The following is a 21524-nucleotide window of genomic DNA, read 5'->3' as shown; positions in this document are numbered from 1 at the left end:
TGTAAAGAGGTGGAGGGAGTGAAGATCTTCTTCTGGTTCTCTGGGCTGAGGATCAGCGCTCATCATCCTCCAAGATCCTCTTAGAGTTGGGTTTCGGTGAGGAAACAAAACCTTTAGACTCTTTCTCCACATTAAAACAGAATTACAAAAAGCAGCATATGTAATCCGACTTAATTCTTAACAATGCCCTTTCTCAGATTCAGAGTCTCGCTCAAAAAAGCACTTCAGGTCTTGACGGTCAGATTTTGTCGAGAGTGACAATGACGTTACAGGAATGCCAAACACAACCATCTTACTTTAAGTGATAAAAATTATTTTTTGCCAACATCAGTCACAGTTCCTTGGGGGTCATGATCAGGAAATCTGCAAAAGCGAATTTTTCTTCCGTCCACTGGCACTGCAGCGGCATCATGAAATGCAGAATGTGCTCGATGTTCTCTGTGTTTCTGAGCTGGCTTGTGGGAAATTGTGTGGGATCACAGGGCCCAGCTGTGGAAAAGATCACCGCTTAGGGCTCCAGGCTTCTTACTGGAGCAGCTGACCACAAAGATAATGTCCTCATTTCCACTCAGCTATAACAGACTGTCAGGACCACATCAAGGTCTGTCTGTCAGGCAGGGCACTGCTCAAATGTCCTCAGAAAACACAATTACATGCTTTGCTGCAAAAGGCCATGGATGTGTGTTGTCTTAGATATACAATTGCAGGCTTTGTTATAAAGGTTTCTGGTAAAGATGTCTTCAAGTACAACACAAGCACAATTACATGCTTTGAAAACATGTGTTTATGTGGTGGTAAAATTGCTAACAGAGCACTGATCTGAACATAAAATTAAAATGGATGACTTAAATAGATTAAGAAACAGCACACACCTCTGAATCATCGGAAAGCAGTAACCTCAGCTGGGTAGCCGTTCTGCGGTAAATGTCCCCAGCTAAACAAATTACATTAGCAACATCGCCATACACATCACTCCAGAAATGAGGCAATTATACCCCACAGGTCACATTCAGACAGTTGAAACTACCATTTGTTGCAATGTTAAAGCTCAATGCTACTGAGATTAGGTCAGATGATAGCTTAGACGGCTTGCTCGAGAGCACAGGGCTGTTGATCAGCCCAGGTCCCGAACTACTTTGCCACCTGCTGGAGGACATAAGCAGCACTACAACTCAGGGGGAGAGACTATGGATCCATGGGCACAAGGACATGAGTACAGGGCCTTGGAATGGAAATGCATTCATACCATAGGATCAGGCACAGCCTGGTGTGACCGCTGCTGCTGCCGGGCCGAGTCTGAGCCTGCAGTGAACGGTGATGACTAATAAAGTTCCGGACAAGATAAATTACACAGGGACTGGGAAATATTCCCAAGAACACACCGCTCAGATAGAAGGAGAAAACAAGGACTTGAGAAGCTCATTTATTATTTATTAAATGGCATCTTTACCTGTTCAAAGCCATTTTTCTTGAATTCTTCAAATCCAAAAATGTCCAAAATTCCAATTTCAAGATTCGGACTCCTGCAAAACACACGTACATGAGAAGACCCAGACACGGCAAAAAAGAAAAAGAAATGCAAGTCAGAGAAAGGTGAGACTCGGTCTGGAACAGGCATAGCCAATTTTGTTTTTTTTTTTTTTTTTCAGAAAGTTTCTCTGAAAATTGTGCCTTATGGGAGCAGGATCCAGCCCTCCTAGCCTAGAGGGTCTGTAAGGTATTGGCTCTGGGCTTTTGTTCTTTGTGCACATAGCACACATGCCATGGATGGCAAATGTCACCAGGAATAAGAGTAATTTGTGAGTTGTAATAAACAGTGACAAACAACCATCCATCCATCCATCCATCTTCCTCCGCTTTTATCCGGGGCCGGGTCGCGGGGGCAGCAGTCCGAGCAGAGTCCTCCAGACTTCCCTCTCCCCGCACACCTCCTCCAGTTCCTCTGGGGGAACCCCAAGGCGTTCCCAGGCCAGCCGGGAGACATAGTCTCTCCAACGTGTCCTGGGTCTGCCCCGAGGCCTCCTCCCAGTGGGACAAGCCCGGAGCACCTCCCCAGGGAGGCGTCCAGGAGGCATCCGGAACAGATGCCCGAGCCACCTCAACTGGCTCCTCTCGATGCGGAGGAGCAGCGGCTCTACTCCGAGCTCCTCCCGGGTGACTGAGCTCCTCACCCTATCCCTAAGGGTGCGCCCAGCCACTCTGCGGAGGAAACTCATTTCTGCCGCTTGTATCCGCGATCTCATTCTTTCGGTCATGATCCAGAGTTCATGACCATAGGTGAGGGTAGGAACGTAGATCGACCGGTAAATTGAGAGCTTCGCCTTACGACTCAGCTCCCTCTTCACCACAACAGACCGGTACAATGACCGCATTACTGCAGACGCCGCACCGATCCGTCTGTCGACCTGCCGCTCCATTTTTCCCTCACTCGTGAACAAGACCCCAAGATACTTAAACTCCTCCACTTGAGGGAGCAACTCCCCCCTAACCCGGAGGGAGCAATCCACCTTTTTCCGACTGAGAACCATGGCCTCGGATTTGGAGGTGCTGATTCTCATCCCCGCCGCTTCGCACTCGGCTGCAAACCTCCCCAGTGCACGCTGCAAGTCTTGACTTGATGAAGCCAACAGGACCACATCGTCCGCAAAAAGCAGAGACGAGATCTCGCGGCCACCAAAACAGACACCCTCTGTTCCCTGGCTGCTCCTAGAAATTCTGTCCATGAAGATAATGAACAGAATCGGTGACAAAGGGCAGCCCTGGCGGAGTCCAACATGCACCGGGAACAGGTCTGACTTACTGCCGGCAATGCGAACCAAGCTCCTGCTCCGGTCATACAGGGAACGAACAGCCCGTAGCAACGAGCCCCGAACCCCATAATCCCGAAGTACAAACAACCTATAATTCAAAACGAAACATTCTGAATATATAAACACTGCACAAAATGTACTATTTTCAATTTCTTTTACAACATTTAGCTGTAAAGGAAATTGCTACTATGCATCAATCAGTACTGTTCATGCAGGATCTAATGTGGACTATGTTGTGCAAAAGTAAATAAGTATGTAAGTATATGAATTTGCCCAAGAGCCAAATGACTGTTTCAAAATGTTACCATTTAGGCAAAAAATGTTCAGACTCCTTTTAAGGGAAAGCAGACCTATATTGTAACATCACACGCACACTTGTCCCAAGTGGGTTACGGTGAGCCGGAGCCTAACCCGGCAACGGGGGGTGTAGGGCTGGAGGGGGAGGGGACGCAGCCAGGATGGGATGCCAGTCCGTCGCAAGACACCCCAAGCAGGACTCGAACCCCAGACCCACCAGAGAGCAGGACCCGGCCAAATCTGCTGCACCACCGCACCGCTGTACCCCCTACTGCTGTAACATTCATACTGGAAAAATCTCCAACAAAGTGACCACCCCTGAAAATATTTGAAAATGTGAATTTTCAAATGAAATGAATTGAAGTGAAAACACAGTTTGCCAAAATTTTTTACTTATCAATATATTATAAAGCGCAAAATTCCACAAGGGGTTATGCAGGTGTCCATCTGAAAAGCACAGGCTCACAGCAGCCGTGTAGAACATGCGGTCAAAGATATGGCAGACTTATTGCCCATGACTTTCCTCTGCTCTACTCCAGTGGTCTCTCTGGTCTTAATTACAGTAATTAGAGCACTTTATGTTCATGTGCCCTAGTCCTGTGGAGAGGAAGAGACTGGACTGTGTGTGAGCTCTACAAATACATGACACTTTGCCGCTCTCACAGTCTGCACTGCTGTGCTGTTAGACATGAGGAACGTAAGCTGACGTGAGAGTACAGCTAAGCAGTACAATCTGATGTCCATAATGTCTAAGATCCCAACCACCTTCCTATGACCTCTTTGGTTCTGTACACCACATATACCCTTTGTCCGTGTTCTTGGTCTCCATCTTACCTGTTGTCCTCTTCCTGACCCTGCAGGTAGTAACTGAGGCAATTGGCCAGGAAGCTGAATATATTGCTGTACAGAGATGTAGCCAGAAGATCCCTGTAAAAATTGGCCATTTCCACTGTGTGTCGGGTGCTGATGACATCACCTGGGGAAAATAGGTGATGTAAATGTTACTGTCCAGAGGTCAGGCACTAGATCCTTAAAAACGCAGCTGAATTTTACTGGTAGGTTTTCCTCTTGGGGTCAGAATGAAAGACACACTGCACGGCATCACAGCTCTTTGCATCCAAGGATGTGCAGCATGATCACTTGCAAACCCCAGTTCATCATCCCTTTTCAGGGGCAACAGGCAACTGCTGTGTGTGATTGCATCAGACACGTCCTGAGCACACAATTTACAGATCTTAAAATCATCCACCCAGACATGGTAAGATCGCTCACAAAGTGCATTTATGCTCCACATTTTTCCCTGGCCAAAAGTGTACTCTTTCAGAAACTGGATTGACGGTGCTCGGCGTCACTCGTCCACAAGTGTTATGACACAAGAACTAATCGGTCGGGTCAAAAACAACAGGATCAAACAGGTAACCAGTAACCATGGATATGTGATGCATACACACTGCAGCTCTACATCACACCAAGTAATACAGAGACCCCTAGAGTTGGAGCATATTAGAGAAAAAAGGCAAACAGAAAACAGTGATGCTGCAAGCAAGTAAAGGGACAGGCAGGCAGACAGGCAGTCAGTACGTAGATGGGGAAACATCAGGATACGTTCCAAAATTGGCCCCTCACCGAGAGACAGCAGGATCGCACAGTGAAAGCGGATTTACAGACACGCAGACGGTGTCATCAAAGACGCAGCATCAGAGACACAGTGAGAGCAGCGCCACAGATGTCAGAAGGAAGACAGAGTCATCCTCACAGATACCTTCCCTAACTTCATCTATCAGCGATCACAGGGTGTCAGCTGTGCGTGCGTGTGTGTGTGTGTGTGTGTGTGTGTGTGTGTGTGTGTGGAGGGTGTTTGTACGTCTGTCTGACTTTGGTGGAACGGTCAGTTTGTGTCCCTCTGCGTTGACTGGTTAGGGACGTGATGTAAAGCTAACCGCTCTGAGCTTTCCTTGCGCGATGACTGGGGACAGTTACGGATTTGGCCGTCGGCTTCCTGTCACCGGAATCCCACGCTGCTCTCGATCCCAGACGCTGGCCGCTTAGCTGCTGCGACTTCAGATACAGGGGACGGTACTAACACCAGCCATGACCAGAATGAATGAAAAAAATGATTAAATGAATTATGGAGGGTCGGGGGAGGGGGGGGCTTAAAACAGAAACTCATCCCACCCCGAGAGTGAGTGATATTTACCTTTCAGATACTTCACGTCAGATGTCAGGGCAGACCCCAGGTGCTGGGAGGGCACCTGCAGCATCGCTGACACTACAGGAAAGAGAAGAACAAGTTGGATCGCATCACTCAGCTGCTCTCGCACCCCATCTACACCCACTCCCGGTGAACTCGTGCTTGCCCTCTGATCTTTAATCTCTGGCTTCCATCATCACGATCATGTGCTAAGTATATTGCCGCCGGGGGGGCGCACGTTAATTCGTTAGGTAAAGCACTCGTCGGTTCAAATCACAGCAGAGCGCCGTTCGCCCCCCCGCAGTGCGCCAGCCCGAGCGTTTCATCTGCCAGTTTTGTGTTGTTTATTTGCAATTTGTTTAATAATGTTTAAGAAGCGTCAAAGCGGCGCATCTTCGAAAGTGCACAGCAGGCTTCCCAAGGTGCTGCCACCGTGAGCCTGGCCCTTGTCAGACGTCAGCCGTGGCGACCTGACGCACCCGTGACACTCCTCAGCGCTTCCACTTACGGAGCCATGAGTGAGCAACGCTGCTGCTGTCTGACGTCACTTGTTTACCGTCTTCCAGGTCACAGCTTACTGTAATGCAGGCGCTGTTATATAAAGTCAGAAATTAATATTCTAACCCTGCTGAGTGTGTGAGTAATGCTGCGCGGGATGACTCAAGCGCTTCCGCGGACACGTGGCCGGCTTTCACACGGATGCGCAGGCCGGCCCGCAGCGGTCTGCAGCGATCCGCCGAGCCGTTCCCCGTGGCACTGCTGCAGAACTGATGTAAACAACCGAGGATGGCGTGTGACACCATTCCCGCTGCAGTGCCTGCCTGGCTGCGTGCCGGCCAACGCGACCCCTGCTGGTCGAATCCCGTCACTGCGGCCGTCGGCCCACGCTCGCGTCTGACCTTGATCCAGCAAGCAGGGGTCGGTCACGAACACTGTGTCGGCGTCGCCGTGGCTGGCGAAGGCCAGGTCCCCAACATGCAGCACCGCAGAGAGAATGCGAAACAGGTTTTCCACTTCCTGAAAAAGGAAATAAGAGCACGAATAACACAGAGGAACAAAGGCGGAGGATTTTATCGTGATCCCCCACGATTCCCTGAATCGGACCCCGATCGCGGACCCCTGACATCAAACAAGCGGCTAATTACTACCTCCTGACAACACGCGGTACAGTATTTAAGGGAAGAGATGAGCCAGGTGCCTGCGCGCATAGTTTTAAAAACCCTAACGAAGAGGCAGCCAGGGCTGTGTTCCGATGATCGGATGATGGGACAAATCCCTCTTTAATGAAGCCGATGGAGGCGATTCCGGGGAGGATTAGCGCGCTGCGCTTGGCTGGAGGTCAGGAGCCCCTGTGCTGCTTCCCAGCTCAGGCCAGGCGGTGAAACGGGGCCGATCCCACCCCCACCATCGCACGACAGCAATCTCCAGCACAGAATGAGCTTGTACCCTGGCGCTCCGTGTTGGTGACCACGTTATTTCTGTATGGCCTTATCAGCTTGCACATTTACTGTGTGTGTGTGTGTGTGTGTGTGTGTGTGTGTGTGTGTGTGTGTGTGTGTGTGTGTGTGTGTGTGTGTGTGTGTGTGTGTGTGTGTGTCATTGCTGCAGCGTAACACCCTCGTACGGCTCTCACAGCATGCGGCCTGACCTGTGGTCAGGAGATGTGCCGGTTTGTGTCTTGGGAAATCGGATTTCGCCAAGCGGAGTTCATTAGTCAGACGCTACTTGTCCGCGTGTGTGTATGTGGGGCATCCTCCTCCTCAGCTCTTAAAACCTTTGCCACACTGCGCCTACAGCATCGCTCTCTTCCAACTGCAGCCTGGGAATCCAGTGGGAAATACAGGGCTCATCTCAACCGTTATCATTCACTGTTTCACAGCAAGTGTAGTAAAGTGTAGTAAACACCTCACTCACTTTCCTGCCACCTCCCCCCATTTACTGTGTATATCCTTGCACGAGGTTGAGAATGGTTCATGGAATTTGCATTTACATTTTTTTATTTATTTATTTATTTATCTGATGCTTTTCATCAAAGCAACTTAGAATTCTAAGCTACTCACAAAGATTTACCCATTTATACAGCTGTGTGTGTGTGTGTGTGTGTGTGTGTGTATTTTTTTTCCAACTAAAGCAATTAAGGGTTAAGTACCTTGCTCAAAAGTACTATGCCAGGAGGTGGGATACAGGCCTCAGTTCTATGAGTGTAAGGCGACAGCTCTACACTGTGCTACCTGCTGTCCCATACGGCGCCTAAATTCCCCGTTATCCAATAATCCATCCCCTAAAAAGATGAAGGCTGAAGTGATCCCACGGAGGGGTGTTTTTCCAAATCTAATGGTTGGGAGAATGAACACAGCGTGAGCTCCAAAACAGAGGGCCGAAAAGCTGCGTCTGCGTATGTGTGTGTGACTATGCGCTCTTTGTCAATAGGTATGATAATGAAACAGTCGATGCAGACTGGGTCACGGGGTGAAACACCTTGCACAAAGAGGTCAACTAAATAAAAATCATAATACAGTAATAACATAGTTAATGGCCATTGAACGTAGCTGCCGGACATAAGCAGTAAATACAGTGCTTGTATCGAGGGGGAAGCCATGGGGAGGGGCCACAATTCATGGACAACGCTGCGCGACGGCGAAGGGCACCATACGAGGCAGTTGGTGGCCTTGCCGGTGAGCGTGCGGTAACCTAGCGTGTTTTGCACGTGGATCCATGTGGTTTGACCACATTTTCTTTCCTGTTCTCACGTATTTTTCCGTTTCGCTTTTCGCTGCCTTTGTAGGAACTGCAGTCGGTCGTTTCAGTGAACCTTTTTCATGCAAATACAGCCCTTCTGGGTGCCTCCCTCTCCGCACGACAGTGTAAGGGCATTATTTATTTAACAGACACAACTGGCCGGATTAAATGAAGACGTCACAGTGAAAGTACAGCTTTCATCAATACGGAGCTCCGGGACTATGTTTGGCGGGACGGTGTGTGTGTGTGTGCAGTTTTTGGCAGTGGCTCGGGGAAAGGATTATGGGTAAATACCCTCAGATGAGGGAATGAGCATTTGCTTCTTATTGCTGGGACTTGCTGTCGTGTAGCTCAGCGTGCAGTCTGAGGATTTCATCGTGGAGCAGCACAGCAGCATGAGAAAGCCTATCGCTGTAGCGCCGTCGGTGTGTATTTGTACATGTGTACGTGGGGGGCCGCGTGCAGCTGGTCAGGGTACTGGCCGTATGGTGATGACCGCCCTCTAAACGTTACACTACTCTACGGTAGGCAGCAATTAACACAGTGGTTAATGAGAGGGACTTTTTATAGGAAGGCTGCAAACTGAAGAAAAAGAGAAGGGCCTCACCGTAGTTCACGGTGTGTTAAAAACGGGAATCTGTTGGCTGGAAACTAGAATTTTTTTCCCTTTAATGTGGCATTCAGTTAACAGGTTTCATCAGAAAATGAGCCCACGTGTCTTACATTTATTTATTTAGCTGACACTTTTCTCCAAAGTGACTTACAATACTAAGGTTACAATCATTCACACAGCTGGCAAATTTTACAGTAAGTACCTTGCTCAAGAGTACAACAGCCAGAGAGGAGGCTTGAACCTGCAACCTTCAGGTCCAAAAGCAGTCATACTAACCACTACACTAAGAGTTGTCTTCCCAGCTTTTACATGGTAAATCACAGAGACCCGCTTGTGGGCCGTGTGGTTTCGCTATTCTGTCCAGCTCGTCCCACACAAGTCCTGCCCTGGTTGCCCAGATGCTGTATTCAGTTGTGTAATTGGTTTTTTAATAGCCCTGGATAAAAGCATCAGCTGAGCAATGAAAATATGAACGCAGGAGTGCAGGAGGTGTGTTGAGGAACAGCGTACCTCCGCGAGCCACCTGCCGAGACAGACAGTTGGTGACGGAAAGCTGCAGCGGCACAGGGAGAGCGCTGTCGCTGCCCGCTGCCCAATGTCCATGACCTGCAAACCGCGGCCACGGAGCGCCACGCGTGACATTAACTATGTATCATGATCGCTGCGGTTTCAAAGGGGACATGTGGGAAGCTCTCGCATCCACGCCCCGCTGTCAGGAAAATGTGACTGTGGAGGGGTTTGTCAGTCTCACAGTGCTGACTTTGAGAAAAACATCGAGCAAGGCACACGCGGACTTGCATAATCAGGCCCAAACACACACCCCGATCGCTCCGGCTGGAAATGCTGCTTGCGGCTTTTCGCTTAACAGCGTTTCTGAAGGTCAGGCTGCTCTGCTGCTGGTGGAGGAGCAGTTAGTCTAGTGCAAACACACCGGTTCACCCATTCCTACTCTTCTGTGTAGTCATGTGCATCACCCAGTGCGATCTGTGCAGTTCTCATCATTCCTGCCCTCAGGTTTCGTACTTGGGCCGTTTATTATTCCTTTTGTCTGCCCATTATTTTCCTGATGTCTGGTTGTTTCCTGGTTTTATCTTTCCCTCAGATGCGACCATTTTAAAAGAGAGTAAACCAGCGTTTTTCAATATGAATAAGTCGGGACCTTTCGCTTATCGTATACCACCAGTTAACAGCTGCTCTCTCAAAAGCACCGTGGGCAGTGCTGGTAGTGCATTGATTAATGCTGCTGTCTTTGGATACAAAGGTCATGGGTTTGATCCCCATCTCTGGCTGTAGTACTCTTGAGCAAAGTACTTACCCTAACTGCTTCAGTAAAAATTACTCAACTGTTAAAATGGGTAAATAATTGTAAGTTGCTTTGGAGAAAAGTATCAGATAAACTGATGTGTTGGGAATTTCTTTGTTTTTTTTTTTACTGAATGCGTGAGAAGATGTGTTTATTTCGTTGAGTTTGGTGTGCATGTCCGTGTGTGTGTGCGCAGATGTCACGCAGCTCTGAGTTCCCCTCCGATTACACCCACCAGGTCGCTAAAGTCCAGTGCATGTAGGGCTTGCTTTAGCTCCAGCAGCTTGTCCATGCCGTGGGTGGCGCCTGCCGCCGCCACGTCTCCTGCCCTGTCTCCTGCCCCACTCTGGCGCAGGTACCTGGAGAGGGTCACACACGCACAGAGGCACACAGAAAAACACACACGCGTTCAGCAGCTGAAACCAAGACTTCGTGGACAGATCATCGTGAGGTTGCCGTTCGCCTGGACAAGCTGAGACAGTGCACCGCTTTGGGGCTGCTGCTGCCACTTGCCAGTCTGAGCAGCTTTCCAGAGAGGCGGAGCCCGGAGCTGTTTATGTGTAAACAACGCTACCTGGGTGTGTGTAAACAAACCCGTGACAGCCATGTCTGCCTTTCTGGCACAAACATGGGCAGGTGTCTGGAGCCCTGTGCGTCTGCCTCTGCAGTAGGAACGACGTGAGCGTGGTTGTGGCTTGCACCCCCCCCCATCGGCAGTGGGAGAGGGGGGGAGGAATGAGGAGAGCCGAGAGGGCCATTGCGTGTGCAGAAACACGCTTACTAGCTCTAACGAGGCTCCACAATGATCCCCAGCTCCTTACCATGATCTAGGTCACTGAATATGTGAGGAATGTTTACGCAACACCCTCACACAAACACCCACACCATGGGTGAACTTTTGAACCTGCTGATTATGTGTCTCTACAGCAGCACTGTCAGGATAATAATAATAACAATAATAATAATAATAATAATAATAACAACAATAATAATAATAATTTAACGTTCAAGTGCTACTTCTAGGGGGGCATGGTGGTGCAGTGGATTGGACCAGGTCCTGCTTTCCAGTGGGTCTGGGGTTTGAGTCCCGCTTGGGGTGCCTTAAGATGGACTGGCGTGCCGTCCTGGGTGTGTCCCTTACGCCCTGTGTTGCCAGGTTGGCTCCGGCTCCCCGTGACCCCGTATGTGACAAGCAGTTCAGACAATGTGTGTGTCTGTGTGTGTGAGAGAGAGTTACTTCCACTTAATTCACTAAAGGTATTAGTATTCGGATGCAATCTGAGTGCAGACCTGATGCTGAGCTGACTGGAAGGATGTGGAAGATGCTCACGTGAGATCCATCCAGACTTTCCAAGGTGCTTCCAGCTCAATGCTTACTGAAATCTTTTTGGGAGACCTTTCACACCCATTGGAGTGGTGTGTGCACCTGGCCACTGACATAGGTGTAAACTACAAAAAAATCGTATGAGCTCATTTCCTGTATATACATTACTGAACCCGTGGATAAATCACATCAAGTTCCACACGATCATGTGAAATAAGTAACGCTTTAATCCAAAGAACCTTTGCAACCCTAACCCATTTATGCAGCTGGGTAGTTTAATGGGGCAATGCCTCACACAAGGATACTGCAGAGCAGCGAGGAGTGGGCCTCGAACCACTGACCTCCAGTTTACAGCTCTGTGTCATGTATAGTGGCACTCCCCGCTGTCCCCTCATGAACGTCGCATGAGAAATCGTTACGTTTTTTTTTTTGCTTTGTTTTTAACCCTTTAATTTAATTCACTTATAAACTACCACTCAGATAAATAACAATATCAGTTACACGTTTGGTGAGAAAATGACTTTGTTGGTATGCAGGGGTGAGGTACAGAACGTGTAAGCACACAGAAAGTAAACTGTAGCTCACACTGCTAACCTCTGGCTCCCTCTCCTGGTAATTTTGTGTGTGAAATGTTAAAATGTGGGTAAATCCCCAACCCGTGTGAAGCACTGATCTGTGCAAGATGTGCTGGCCTGTATGTGAATTACTGACCAGTGTGTGAGTTACTGACCTGAGAGTGAAGTACTGAAATGTGTGTGAAGCATTGAGCTGTGTGTAAAGTACTGACCCCTGGGTGAAGTACTGACCTGTATGTAAAGCACTGACTGGCTTGTGAAGTACTGACCTATATGTGAAGTATAGTTCAGGGTGCAAATTACTGAGCAGTGTGTGAATTACTGATCTGAGAGTGAAGCACTAACCTGTGCATGAAGTACTGGCCTGTATATGAAGTACTGACCTATATGTGAAGTATAGTCTAGGGTGTGAAGCATAGACCTGTGTGCAAAGAACTGACCTGTGTGTGAAGCACTGAAATGAGTGTGAAGAACTGACCTGTGTATGGAGCACTGACCTGTGTATGAAGAACTGACCTGTGTGTGAAGCACTGACCTGTGTGTGAAGAACTGAACTGTGTGTGAAGAACTGACCTGTCTATGAAGAACTGACCTGTGTATGAAGAACTGACCTGTGTGTGAAGAACTGACCTGTCTATGAAGAACTGACCTGTCTATGAAGCACTAACCTGTGTATGAAGAACTGACCTGTGTGTGAAGCACTGACCTGTCTATGAAGAACTGACCTGTCTATGAAGAACTGACCTGTGTATGAAGAACTGACCTGTGTGTGAAGCACTGACCTGTCTATGAAGAACTGACCTGTCTATGAAGAACTGACCTGTGTGCCAGGACATCAGTGAGAAACAGGCTGCTCTTTTCTTCAGAGGACATCCCCTCTGCCATTAGGTAGAAGATGTTGAAGTTGCGTTGACATCGCGGTGGACACACGAGTCGTGACTTTTCCAGAAGGTATACGTACAATTTGACTAGAGAGAGAAACACATGTATGCAGTGCTGAATTAGACAATCACACCAACACATACACACTCGCAAAAAGGTAAATACACAATAGGAGGGTCTCGGTCACACTGACTTTAAGATGAGCAATCAAGTTCGATATGCTTAATTTTAATTTGCCACAGTGTAATTTAGTTCTACTTTGATGGGGAATAGAGAACATGACCTTGGTGGTGTGTAGCTATGAAATGTGTAAAAGAGTGAAAAACGAAGTGTTAACATGTGGCTCCCTCTCTTGGTCATTTTGACAATATCACAAAGTGACTTTGCTCCAGTGCTCAGTGTACAGCAGCAACAAAAAAGACATGAGCCACGAAGAACATCTTCGCCATGTGTCACTCAGTAAACATGAAGAGTTCTGTATCGTTCACAGAAAGAAAAGTAATCATATTTACCGCTAATCAGTGTCTTCTCAGAATACTGCAGCGAAAGGAACTTAATGAATCGACTGGAGTTGTTGTTCATTTCCGTTCTTGCATGACCAAACGCTTCAAGGATGCAATTTGCCTGGAAATGACATAAAAGTGATGCTCAGCTCAACGAATGACTCAGTGAGTCTGTGGAGGTACAAAACTCTCACTGCACCACTTTCGTTTACCGCTTATCCTGGGCAGAGTGACCGCGATCCAGGGCCGGTCGCAGAATCACTGGGTGCAGGCTGGGGTGGAACAGTTTTACCCCTCTGGGATACCAGTCCATCACAGGGTAGGCATGCATGCACACACACACATATACACACACACACACACACACACACTATGAGCAATTGAGTGGGTCCAACTCACCTGAACAGCGTTTTTGGAATGTGGGATGAAACAAAGAAAGACACTGGGAGGACACACAAACTGAGTCCAAGTTGGCCCAGCACCCAAACAGCTCAGGTGCCAAAAGGCAGCACCATGATCCACTGCACCACCACACCACCTGATACCAAACACACACACACATTCTCTGAACTGCTTGTCCCATACAGGGTCACAGGGAACCAGAGCCTACCTGGCAAAACAGGGCATAAGGCCAGAGGGGGAGGGGACGCACCCAGGATGGGATGCCAGTCTGTTGCAAGGCACCCCAAGTGGGACTCGAACCCCAGACCCACTAGAGAACAGGATCCAGTCCAACCCACTGCACCACCACACCCCCTTATACCAAACATTTCCCTTAAATGTAAGGAGGAGCTTCTTAGGAAAAGGTAAAACACAGTTATGAGATTTCCCACTAGAGGGTGGACTGCACTTCTGAAGAAATTAAGACAGGGCTGGGCAGCTGCATGTTTCTCCTGTCCATTTCTGTAAGCTGGTCAACCAGGGAAATGGCCACACTATTACTTTTTTAAAAACAAAAAATACTTTTTTTTTTTTTTTCCCAGAACTACAATGACAGTCAAAGTCAAATATACATACAAAGCTAAACAGAGGTTTCTCTCAGTGAAAGTGTTCTGAATGTCATGGGTGAAAAGTCTAATTAAACAATGTTACAATGAACTACATTTATACAGCTTTTGCAACATTTTCAGAAATATTTATGACATTATTATTTGGTTCACCAAATAACAGCCGGCCACACTTTTACATTTGGTCACCTGAAGCCACTGGCCATTGGGTTGGCCGCCACTGTATTAAGACATTGCATTGATCACACAGTAAATACTATAGTATACGCTAAAGTAATTTTTATTGTCACCAGTATTTCTATCTAAATTTAGTACTGCTACCATTTTCATTTCTATGCTCATATTACCTAGATAGATATGCACATACACACCCTGCAAATAATTGTACTATTTCTACCATATTGATTGTATTTCAATCAAACTTTGTTACTTTATATTTACTCTGTTAATACAGGTCTGCTTTTTTAAATTAGTCTGAATGGGGATCCACTGTGTCAGATTCCTTGTACAATATGTGTAGACATACTTGGCTAGGAAAGACTTAAAATACAATACTTATTGGAAGTATGTGAACCCCTAGTGTCTCTTAATTTTACCATATTTTACCAGTATTTTAATGAGAAGCAGTCTTTTGCATCTGACATAATAGGTGTGTAATGGCCAATACCATACGATGCTTTAGAGGAAATCATGTGTGTAGTAGAAATACAGATGTAATGCAAGAGCAAGAACAAGTGAGCCCCAAGTTGCACTGGTTAAACCAAGGAAACAAATAGAATCAAGTGTGTAAAAGGGGAGAGCTGGTAGTGTGGTGGTTGGTGCTACTGCCTCTGCCTCTGGATCTGAAAGTTAGAGGTTCAATTTCTACCTCTGGCTATAGCACCCTTTGCTTCAGTAGAAACTACCCAGCTGTATAAATGAGTAAATGCTTGTAATAAGTGTGACCTCACCATCACCTTTTATAAGTTTATTTTATACAAGAATAATGACCATCCCTATAGGGTTCATACACTTTCGCAGCACTGTACGAGACAAGGCTTCCAACCCCAAGATGAGACTGATTTTGTTGGATTATGGATAAGGTTAAGGAATACATCTTAATGCCAATGAAAGGGATGAGAGGCGGTCAGTGTTTGGTCCAGCACAATCTCAGGCTGCTTTCCTCCGAAGAGGACAGTCTGCTCTGTCCTTAACAAGTCACTGTCACTTTTTACATAAACTGCTTCTACGTTATTTAATCCTGTTGCAAGCTGACAAATGAGTCATTGTGACTCCTTAGTCATTAATGCAAGAAGAAATGTATTTGCATGCATATAAATATGAGTATGGGTATATAATACACATTTTATATTTTTTAAATGTATTTCCATAAAAGTTTGTTTCATAAAAACTGCTGCTGAAAGTGCGGACAGCACCAGCGTTAGTGGAGATGAAGACCCCTGGTATCCTGCACAGTCCACAGTGGAGGGAGGGACAAAAGCCCTGACTCACATGCTGTATCCTGGAGTCCAGGGCAAGGCTGACGGGACCGGAGCGAGCCATTAGATGCTGGACAATGTGCTGACAGGCAACCGTCTTCCCCGAACCGCTTTCTCCACTGAGATAGGAGGACAGCAGGACAAGGCCCGAAGGAGAAGTCGACACACGGATAGAGACAGTCGGACAGACAGACAAACAGAGAAATGGGCATGAGAGAGAAAAAGGGTGAGTTACGAAGGCAGAAAATCAGGAGATCAACAAGAGGTGCAGAAAGGAACGGAGAGGGAGACAGAATGGTTAAAGGCCTGTTGGTGTACATGAATGTTAGCGAGGCACAGTGTATACTCTGTTCTCTGCTCCCCAGGGTTGAGGATAATGCAAGGATACCATATATATGAGTTAGCGGTTCTCTTCATACTGCCAGGAAAGCAGCCACGCTGTGCTGATACTTTGCTGGTCTCATAGCCTATGACAACTGCCAAATGGATATGCTGGAAATTTGGAAAACTGCAAATTGTCGTCAGTAGCACAAAATCTGATGGTGAGTATAACAAACTGGGATCCACAGAAGAGCGGGTGCGCCATCAGACGCAGGGATTACCGGAGTCGAGGGACAAGGAGCCGGGTGAGCGGTACCTTAGGACAAAGCACTGCGGCCGGCGCTCGCCCAGCATCGTGTGGAAGGCTCTCTCTGCGGAGGAGAAAATGTGTGGGGGCAGCGAGGGGCTGGGGCGGCCGCTGCGGCTCAGGTACAGCTGGCTGACCTGGAGTGCGGAGAAGGGGAAGCCGAGAATGAGAAGAACCCAGCGTTTCCGCTTGAAACAGAGAGAGGAAAGCAGCGAACGACTACATCCCTATACTCCAACACACAGCAACACACAGCAACGCGCCACACTGCTGTCACTGCACTGCACGTCAGTTTTCGGCAGCAGGAAAGACCTGACCCACTTTGCACACTGTCCATCTTATACCGAACCACGGCCGCAGGGTGGACTGACATCTTCACGGCGCACACACAACAGAACCTTCCCGCTCCGAGCTTCTACTCTCCATCCCTAGACTGATTTCAACTGGTTTAAAAGCCTCGAAACTGGGGGTATTAGGGGAAAATGCCATCGTTTTCATCCCATTACAGCAGAAACAATTTGCCCCAGAAGCCTAATAGAGCTATTTTTACATCAGTAAGGTCTGAATCAGACCCCGTTTTTTCGCCGCTAATGAAAATGCCGTTCTGTAAAATTTACAGACTTCCTTATTATTCCTCACAGGGAAATACTGAATTAGTTATAAGCAGATCAAGCCCAATTTTCACTGTGCAAATGACATTTTCTTCTCCCTCTTAGACTGTACTCCACATTCACACACTGAATTTTGTACTGGTTTTTGCTGTTACATTGAGGAAGCAAAGAAAAAGAAACTCACCAGTGTGGAGTAAATGGGAAGCTCTTTGTTGGGGTTGACAAGCAAAAGAATATGTCCAATGTAGGTCTGAAAGACAAAAGCTCCATTATAGTCCATTCGGTAGAACCGACCAGAGGCCCTTGCGGCCCAAGAGAGTATTCAGCAGTGTCTCCGGAAGTACGGACCACTGTTCTGTGTGGCATTACAGGACAGGGGAGTCACAGCATCCTGCAGTCTGATCTACTAACAGTTTGCAGGGCATTAAAGAAAAGAACTGCATTTAAAATATTTTAATTACAGTACAGTATAACAAAACTCGCATTTTCTTAACACCATCGATACAACAGATCACAAAATAAAGAAAAATTTACAGAAGGAAGGATTCTACACCAGTAAAATAAAATCTGACATCAGATGAAGAATGGTCTTTTCATATACATACTGTGGGAATAACAATAATAAAGGTAATTTGATAGGTGGTCTTTAATATGACATTAATTAAACAATGGCATGTAAATGAATGATATGAACCCCTCTCGAGTGCCAACAGAGAATCTAGATATCCTTTCCAAAAGGAGCAGTGGAACAGGAGCCTGTAAAGTGCAAAGCTGCCATGCTGTAGGTTACCTGGGAGTTTTATGGTCTACCGTTTTCCAAGGCACAGAATTATAATTTGAACAATGGAAAATCTGGACCTTGATTCAATGTAATTGTTCTGCATGATCCTGAAATTTCATTACATTTCAGTTAAAGAAGGGCAAATAAGTGGTTTATTTGTTCATAAAAATGATCTCTAATTCTTACGTAGATCTGGTCGTTCCCGAAGCGCTTCTGCATTTCGTACAGAAGGCTGCTGTCAGTCAGTTCACTGAGTGAGGCCAGGTCGTCGTTGGGTGCTGGAGGCATAAGCTTCACCTGAAACAAAGAAAGCTCCCGTCATGGTTCGAAGTGGCAGGAACAGGGAGTCAGAAGTATGAAGAGCTGTATGTGAGTCCACAGAGACCTGTGAGTCACACCCCATTAGCATTTTTATTTTTGCTGAGTTTTACTCATAACTTAGTGTAAAGTTGAGAACTTCATAGAGTCATGCTAGAGATCCTCTTCTGTGCTACTCAAGTCACATTCTGTGAGTTTCATATAATTCTGTCATATATTCATAGTTAAAATCAGGTCTCCAATGAATAAAATCTCTTTTAGAGGGATAATCCATTCCAGTAGTGCATCTGACTTGTAACCGCTGATAGCATAGTGGTTAGAAGCACCTGCCTTTGGATCTGAAGGTTGCTGGTTTTAACCTCACCCACTGTCTTTGCACCCTTGAGTAAGGTACTAACCCTAAACTGCTTCAGTAAAATTACCCAGCTGTATAAATGGGTAAATAAATTGTAAGTAGGTTAATGTTGTAAGTTGCTTTGCAGAAACATATCAGCTAAATGAATAAATGTAAACTTAATCAGTTTCAATACAGTGCCACTGTATTGCCTTTATTTCACCATAAAACCAATAAGTGATTCACTGACTCTATTCGGTTTGACTGCTAGTGGATTGGTAGGACAGGGCAGGGTCTCTGCTCTTCATTCCCCTTGAACCCTTGTCCTGAGTCCATTTCTGGAGGCTTATGGCAATCCCGCTCCTAATCAAGCCCTGAGTATCTTGCACGAACTGAACTCCCCCAAAGGTTGATGGAAGAGATAAACTCGCTACCCAGTGTGTCGTAGACACAGAGAGTCCAGGCAATTCACTAAGACATTTATCAGACCAAGGGGCCAGTCCTCATATTAAACTTGAGATTCCACCTCAATAATCTACTGCGGAAATCTCTTAAACATAACTGTGAAACTCCAACACAATTCCTCAAGAGTAATATATTGCTATGCAGGTGTTTGTCAACCTATGTTACAGACAGCATTACAGCGGACAGAAGGAGCTGACAATGTTCCAACGACCTTGTCGTAAGCTGACTCTGTTGCAAGGCGCAAATCCCCTTATACTGTATTATATAAACAATAAGCATATATAAACAGGTTTTTTATAATTTAACACATGATTAATGTTCAAATAACACTAAAAAATAATAATAATAATAACAATAATAATAATAATAATAATAAAATGTATTATATTTTCTTGCTGTAATATTATTTTCACTTTCATTCAAAAGGTTTTATTTTTTTTTTTTTTCCTGCACCACCAGAATGCTCACATTTTTGCTGGCTAGAAATGATAAAATAGTAACTTGAATGGAATCACAAATTAAATGTTCTGTAAATTAAAAAAAAAAAAAAAGTTCTGTAAATAAAATGCAGTTGCTGACAGACATGGCCGAGTCAGTCAGAAATATGGTGCCTTGCTGCAGCATGGCCAACCGATGTTATCGCACAGCGGATGGTACAGTCATCAGTTAGACGTAACGATGAAACGTCAGAACTTGCAAAAAAATAAGTTTGATGGGACAGCTGTCCTAAGTCTGAATTGTTATAAGCCACATACATCTTAACTCAAGGACTACCTGTACAGGAAAATGAACTTAGCAGGTTATGGCTATAGCTAATGCTGCTGTGAAGAAGCTGTAGACTTGCCTGTTCCAGCTTGCCTGCACTCATGGCCATGGGGCAAACAGTGGCATGGGACCGAGAAGCTGGTCGGGTCATAGAATGGTCAGGGAACATGGTACTCTTCTCTTGGATGGTGTCCCGTTTATAGATGGGGAAAGTAAGGTTATACCTACAGGATGCACAGAAGAATGGTGCTGGTGAGCCAGGATAAGGGGGGTAACTCTGGTTCTTTCCTGTCTCCCACCCCCACTGCCATTCATTTGGGAGTATTGGCTTGGAACTGCTGTAGGACCTTCAACATCATAAAGAGCCAATGGGTGGTTTTACCGCTCAAAGTCTATCCCATGGAAACATGGCCATACGAGGAGAGATCTACTGTCCAGCAGTTGTTCTCCCTCGGACTGCCTTTCTGTCTTTTAAACATTAACAGCCCTTGAACTGAACCTGACTGAAGCAGAACGATAATTCCCTCTTCCATACCCTGGTTAACCCAGGAGAGCCATTTCATATTTTTCTAATAACCTCTTCCTTGGTTGTCTTAAATCAATACAGCAATCAACTGCAAAATTTTCTCCTCTCTGTGCCATGCCCCTCTATCCAGACTCAGAGCTATGTGAATTAATAACTACTTACACAGAAAAAAGTGCAACAAATTCAAAACAGAAAGCTAACGCTGTGTTACGGCATGCTTAGGTAAACAATATGCACTCTTAGTTCTATTATTCATAACAGTAAACAACACACAGAAAAGGAAGAAGAAAAAAAAATCATTAAAAATACACATGCAGCTAGGTGCAGTGGAGCTGCTGGAGAAGTAGCACATACAGTTTCCTGTTCAGAGTGGGCAGGGCAGGGACCAGTCTCTCACACCACTTGTCGGACGAAGACGATGGAACCTCCTGTCTCTGTTCCCAACATTCCTCCGCCTTCTGGAGTGCGCCTGCGATGCAGTCCAGAACAGCGATATCTACAAACCCACAAGGGGCAGACAAAGACAACCGATGATGCGACAAATGGGTTGACAATTTGCCAGCAGAACTCCAGCTGGGGTTCAGTCGTGGGGTACAGTTTCATATCAAAGTTCCAGCATAGATGCACAGCAACGCATGTCCAGCTAGAGCAGCAGCACTGCAAATTTGCCACTAATGCACAATCTCCCAAGTGAACAGCAGACATCAGTGCTACTGTTAGAATGCGGTAAAACAAGGAAGATGCATAGACATACACAAACATCCAAGGCCCAACTTCAAACTAGCTGTACTACCTGGAAGCAACCTTTTTTTCTGGTGTACCAATATGTAAAAGCAGATTACTTCTAGTACAGAGTGTGAGTGAACCTTTCTTTTGAAGATAATCTCATTCACAACAAATCAGTTCTCTGACAGTATCAATGATCATCTTATGTGTTCTGCATTGACTGATTAATGCACATGAGTAATTTGTACTTTTTTCAGCTTATTATGCAGAGCTCAACCAAAGCAAGATTTTAAGGAAATCGTCATCGAAGGTGAAGCTAATCCTACCTGAAGGTTTCGCTTTGTCACAGTCGAGAGGGACAGGGTTCATCCCCTGCCTCAGCAGCTGATCCGCAATATCGGTCTGGAAAGAGCGATACACACATATTGGCTATGTCACTTTACTAGACAATGGGAGCTATCAAAAATCTAGGACACCTGAGTCCTTGCAATAAAGTATTACTCATTTCAGTCATTTAAAAACATCATTATTTTTTTCAGTTCACCCGTGTTTTCCTTGCTGACATTTGAAACAAGAAAGTAACTATAATTTCTCTGATGTCTCATACATTCTTCATGGGCACATAATTCTGCAATATTGTTTGGGCCT

At 46.2% G+C, this 21524-nt stretch overlaps 1 protein-coding gene across 1 annotated transcript in view; it reads right to left on the bottom strand.

Annotated features, from left to right (window-relative positions):
* LOC108920009 (unconventional myosin-XVI-like) overlaps positions 1–21524 on the bottom strand; it is an 86695-nt gene that overhangs the window by 38085 nt on the left and 27086 nt on the right. The window contains 14 exon segments of the mRNA XM_029258151.1: positions 1451–1523; positions 3942–4083; positions 5305–5376; positions 6198–6315; positions 10189–10312; positions 12673–12820; positions 13247–13358; positions 15736–15841; positions 16360–16487; positions 17146–17211; positions 17929–18039; positions 19704–19848; positions 20505–20646; positions 21203–21278. Coding sequence (XP_029113984.1) covers positions 1451–1523; positions 3942–4083; positions 5305–5376; positions 6198–6315; positions 10189–10312; positions 12673–12820; positions 13247–13358; positions 15736–15841; positions 16360–16487; positions 17146–17211; positions 17929–18039; positions 19704–19848; positions 20505–20646; positions 21203–21278 — 1563 coding nt within the window.

The sequence above is a fragment of the Scleropages formosus genome, chromosome 14 (assembly GCF_900964775.1).
Source record: "Scleropages formosus chromosome 14, fSclFor1.1, whole genome shotgun sequence".
Lineage (NCBI taxonomy): Eukaryota > Metazoa > Chordata > Actinopteri > Osteoglossiformes > Osteoglossidae > Scleropages > Scleropages formosus.
This window is presented reverse-complemented; position numbering and strand designations above follow the sequence as displayed.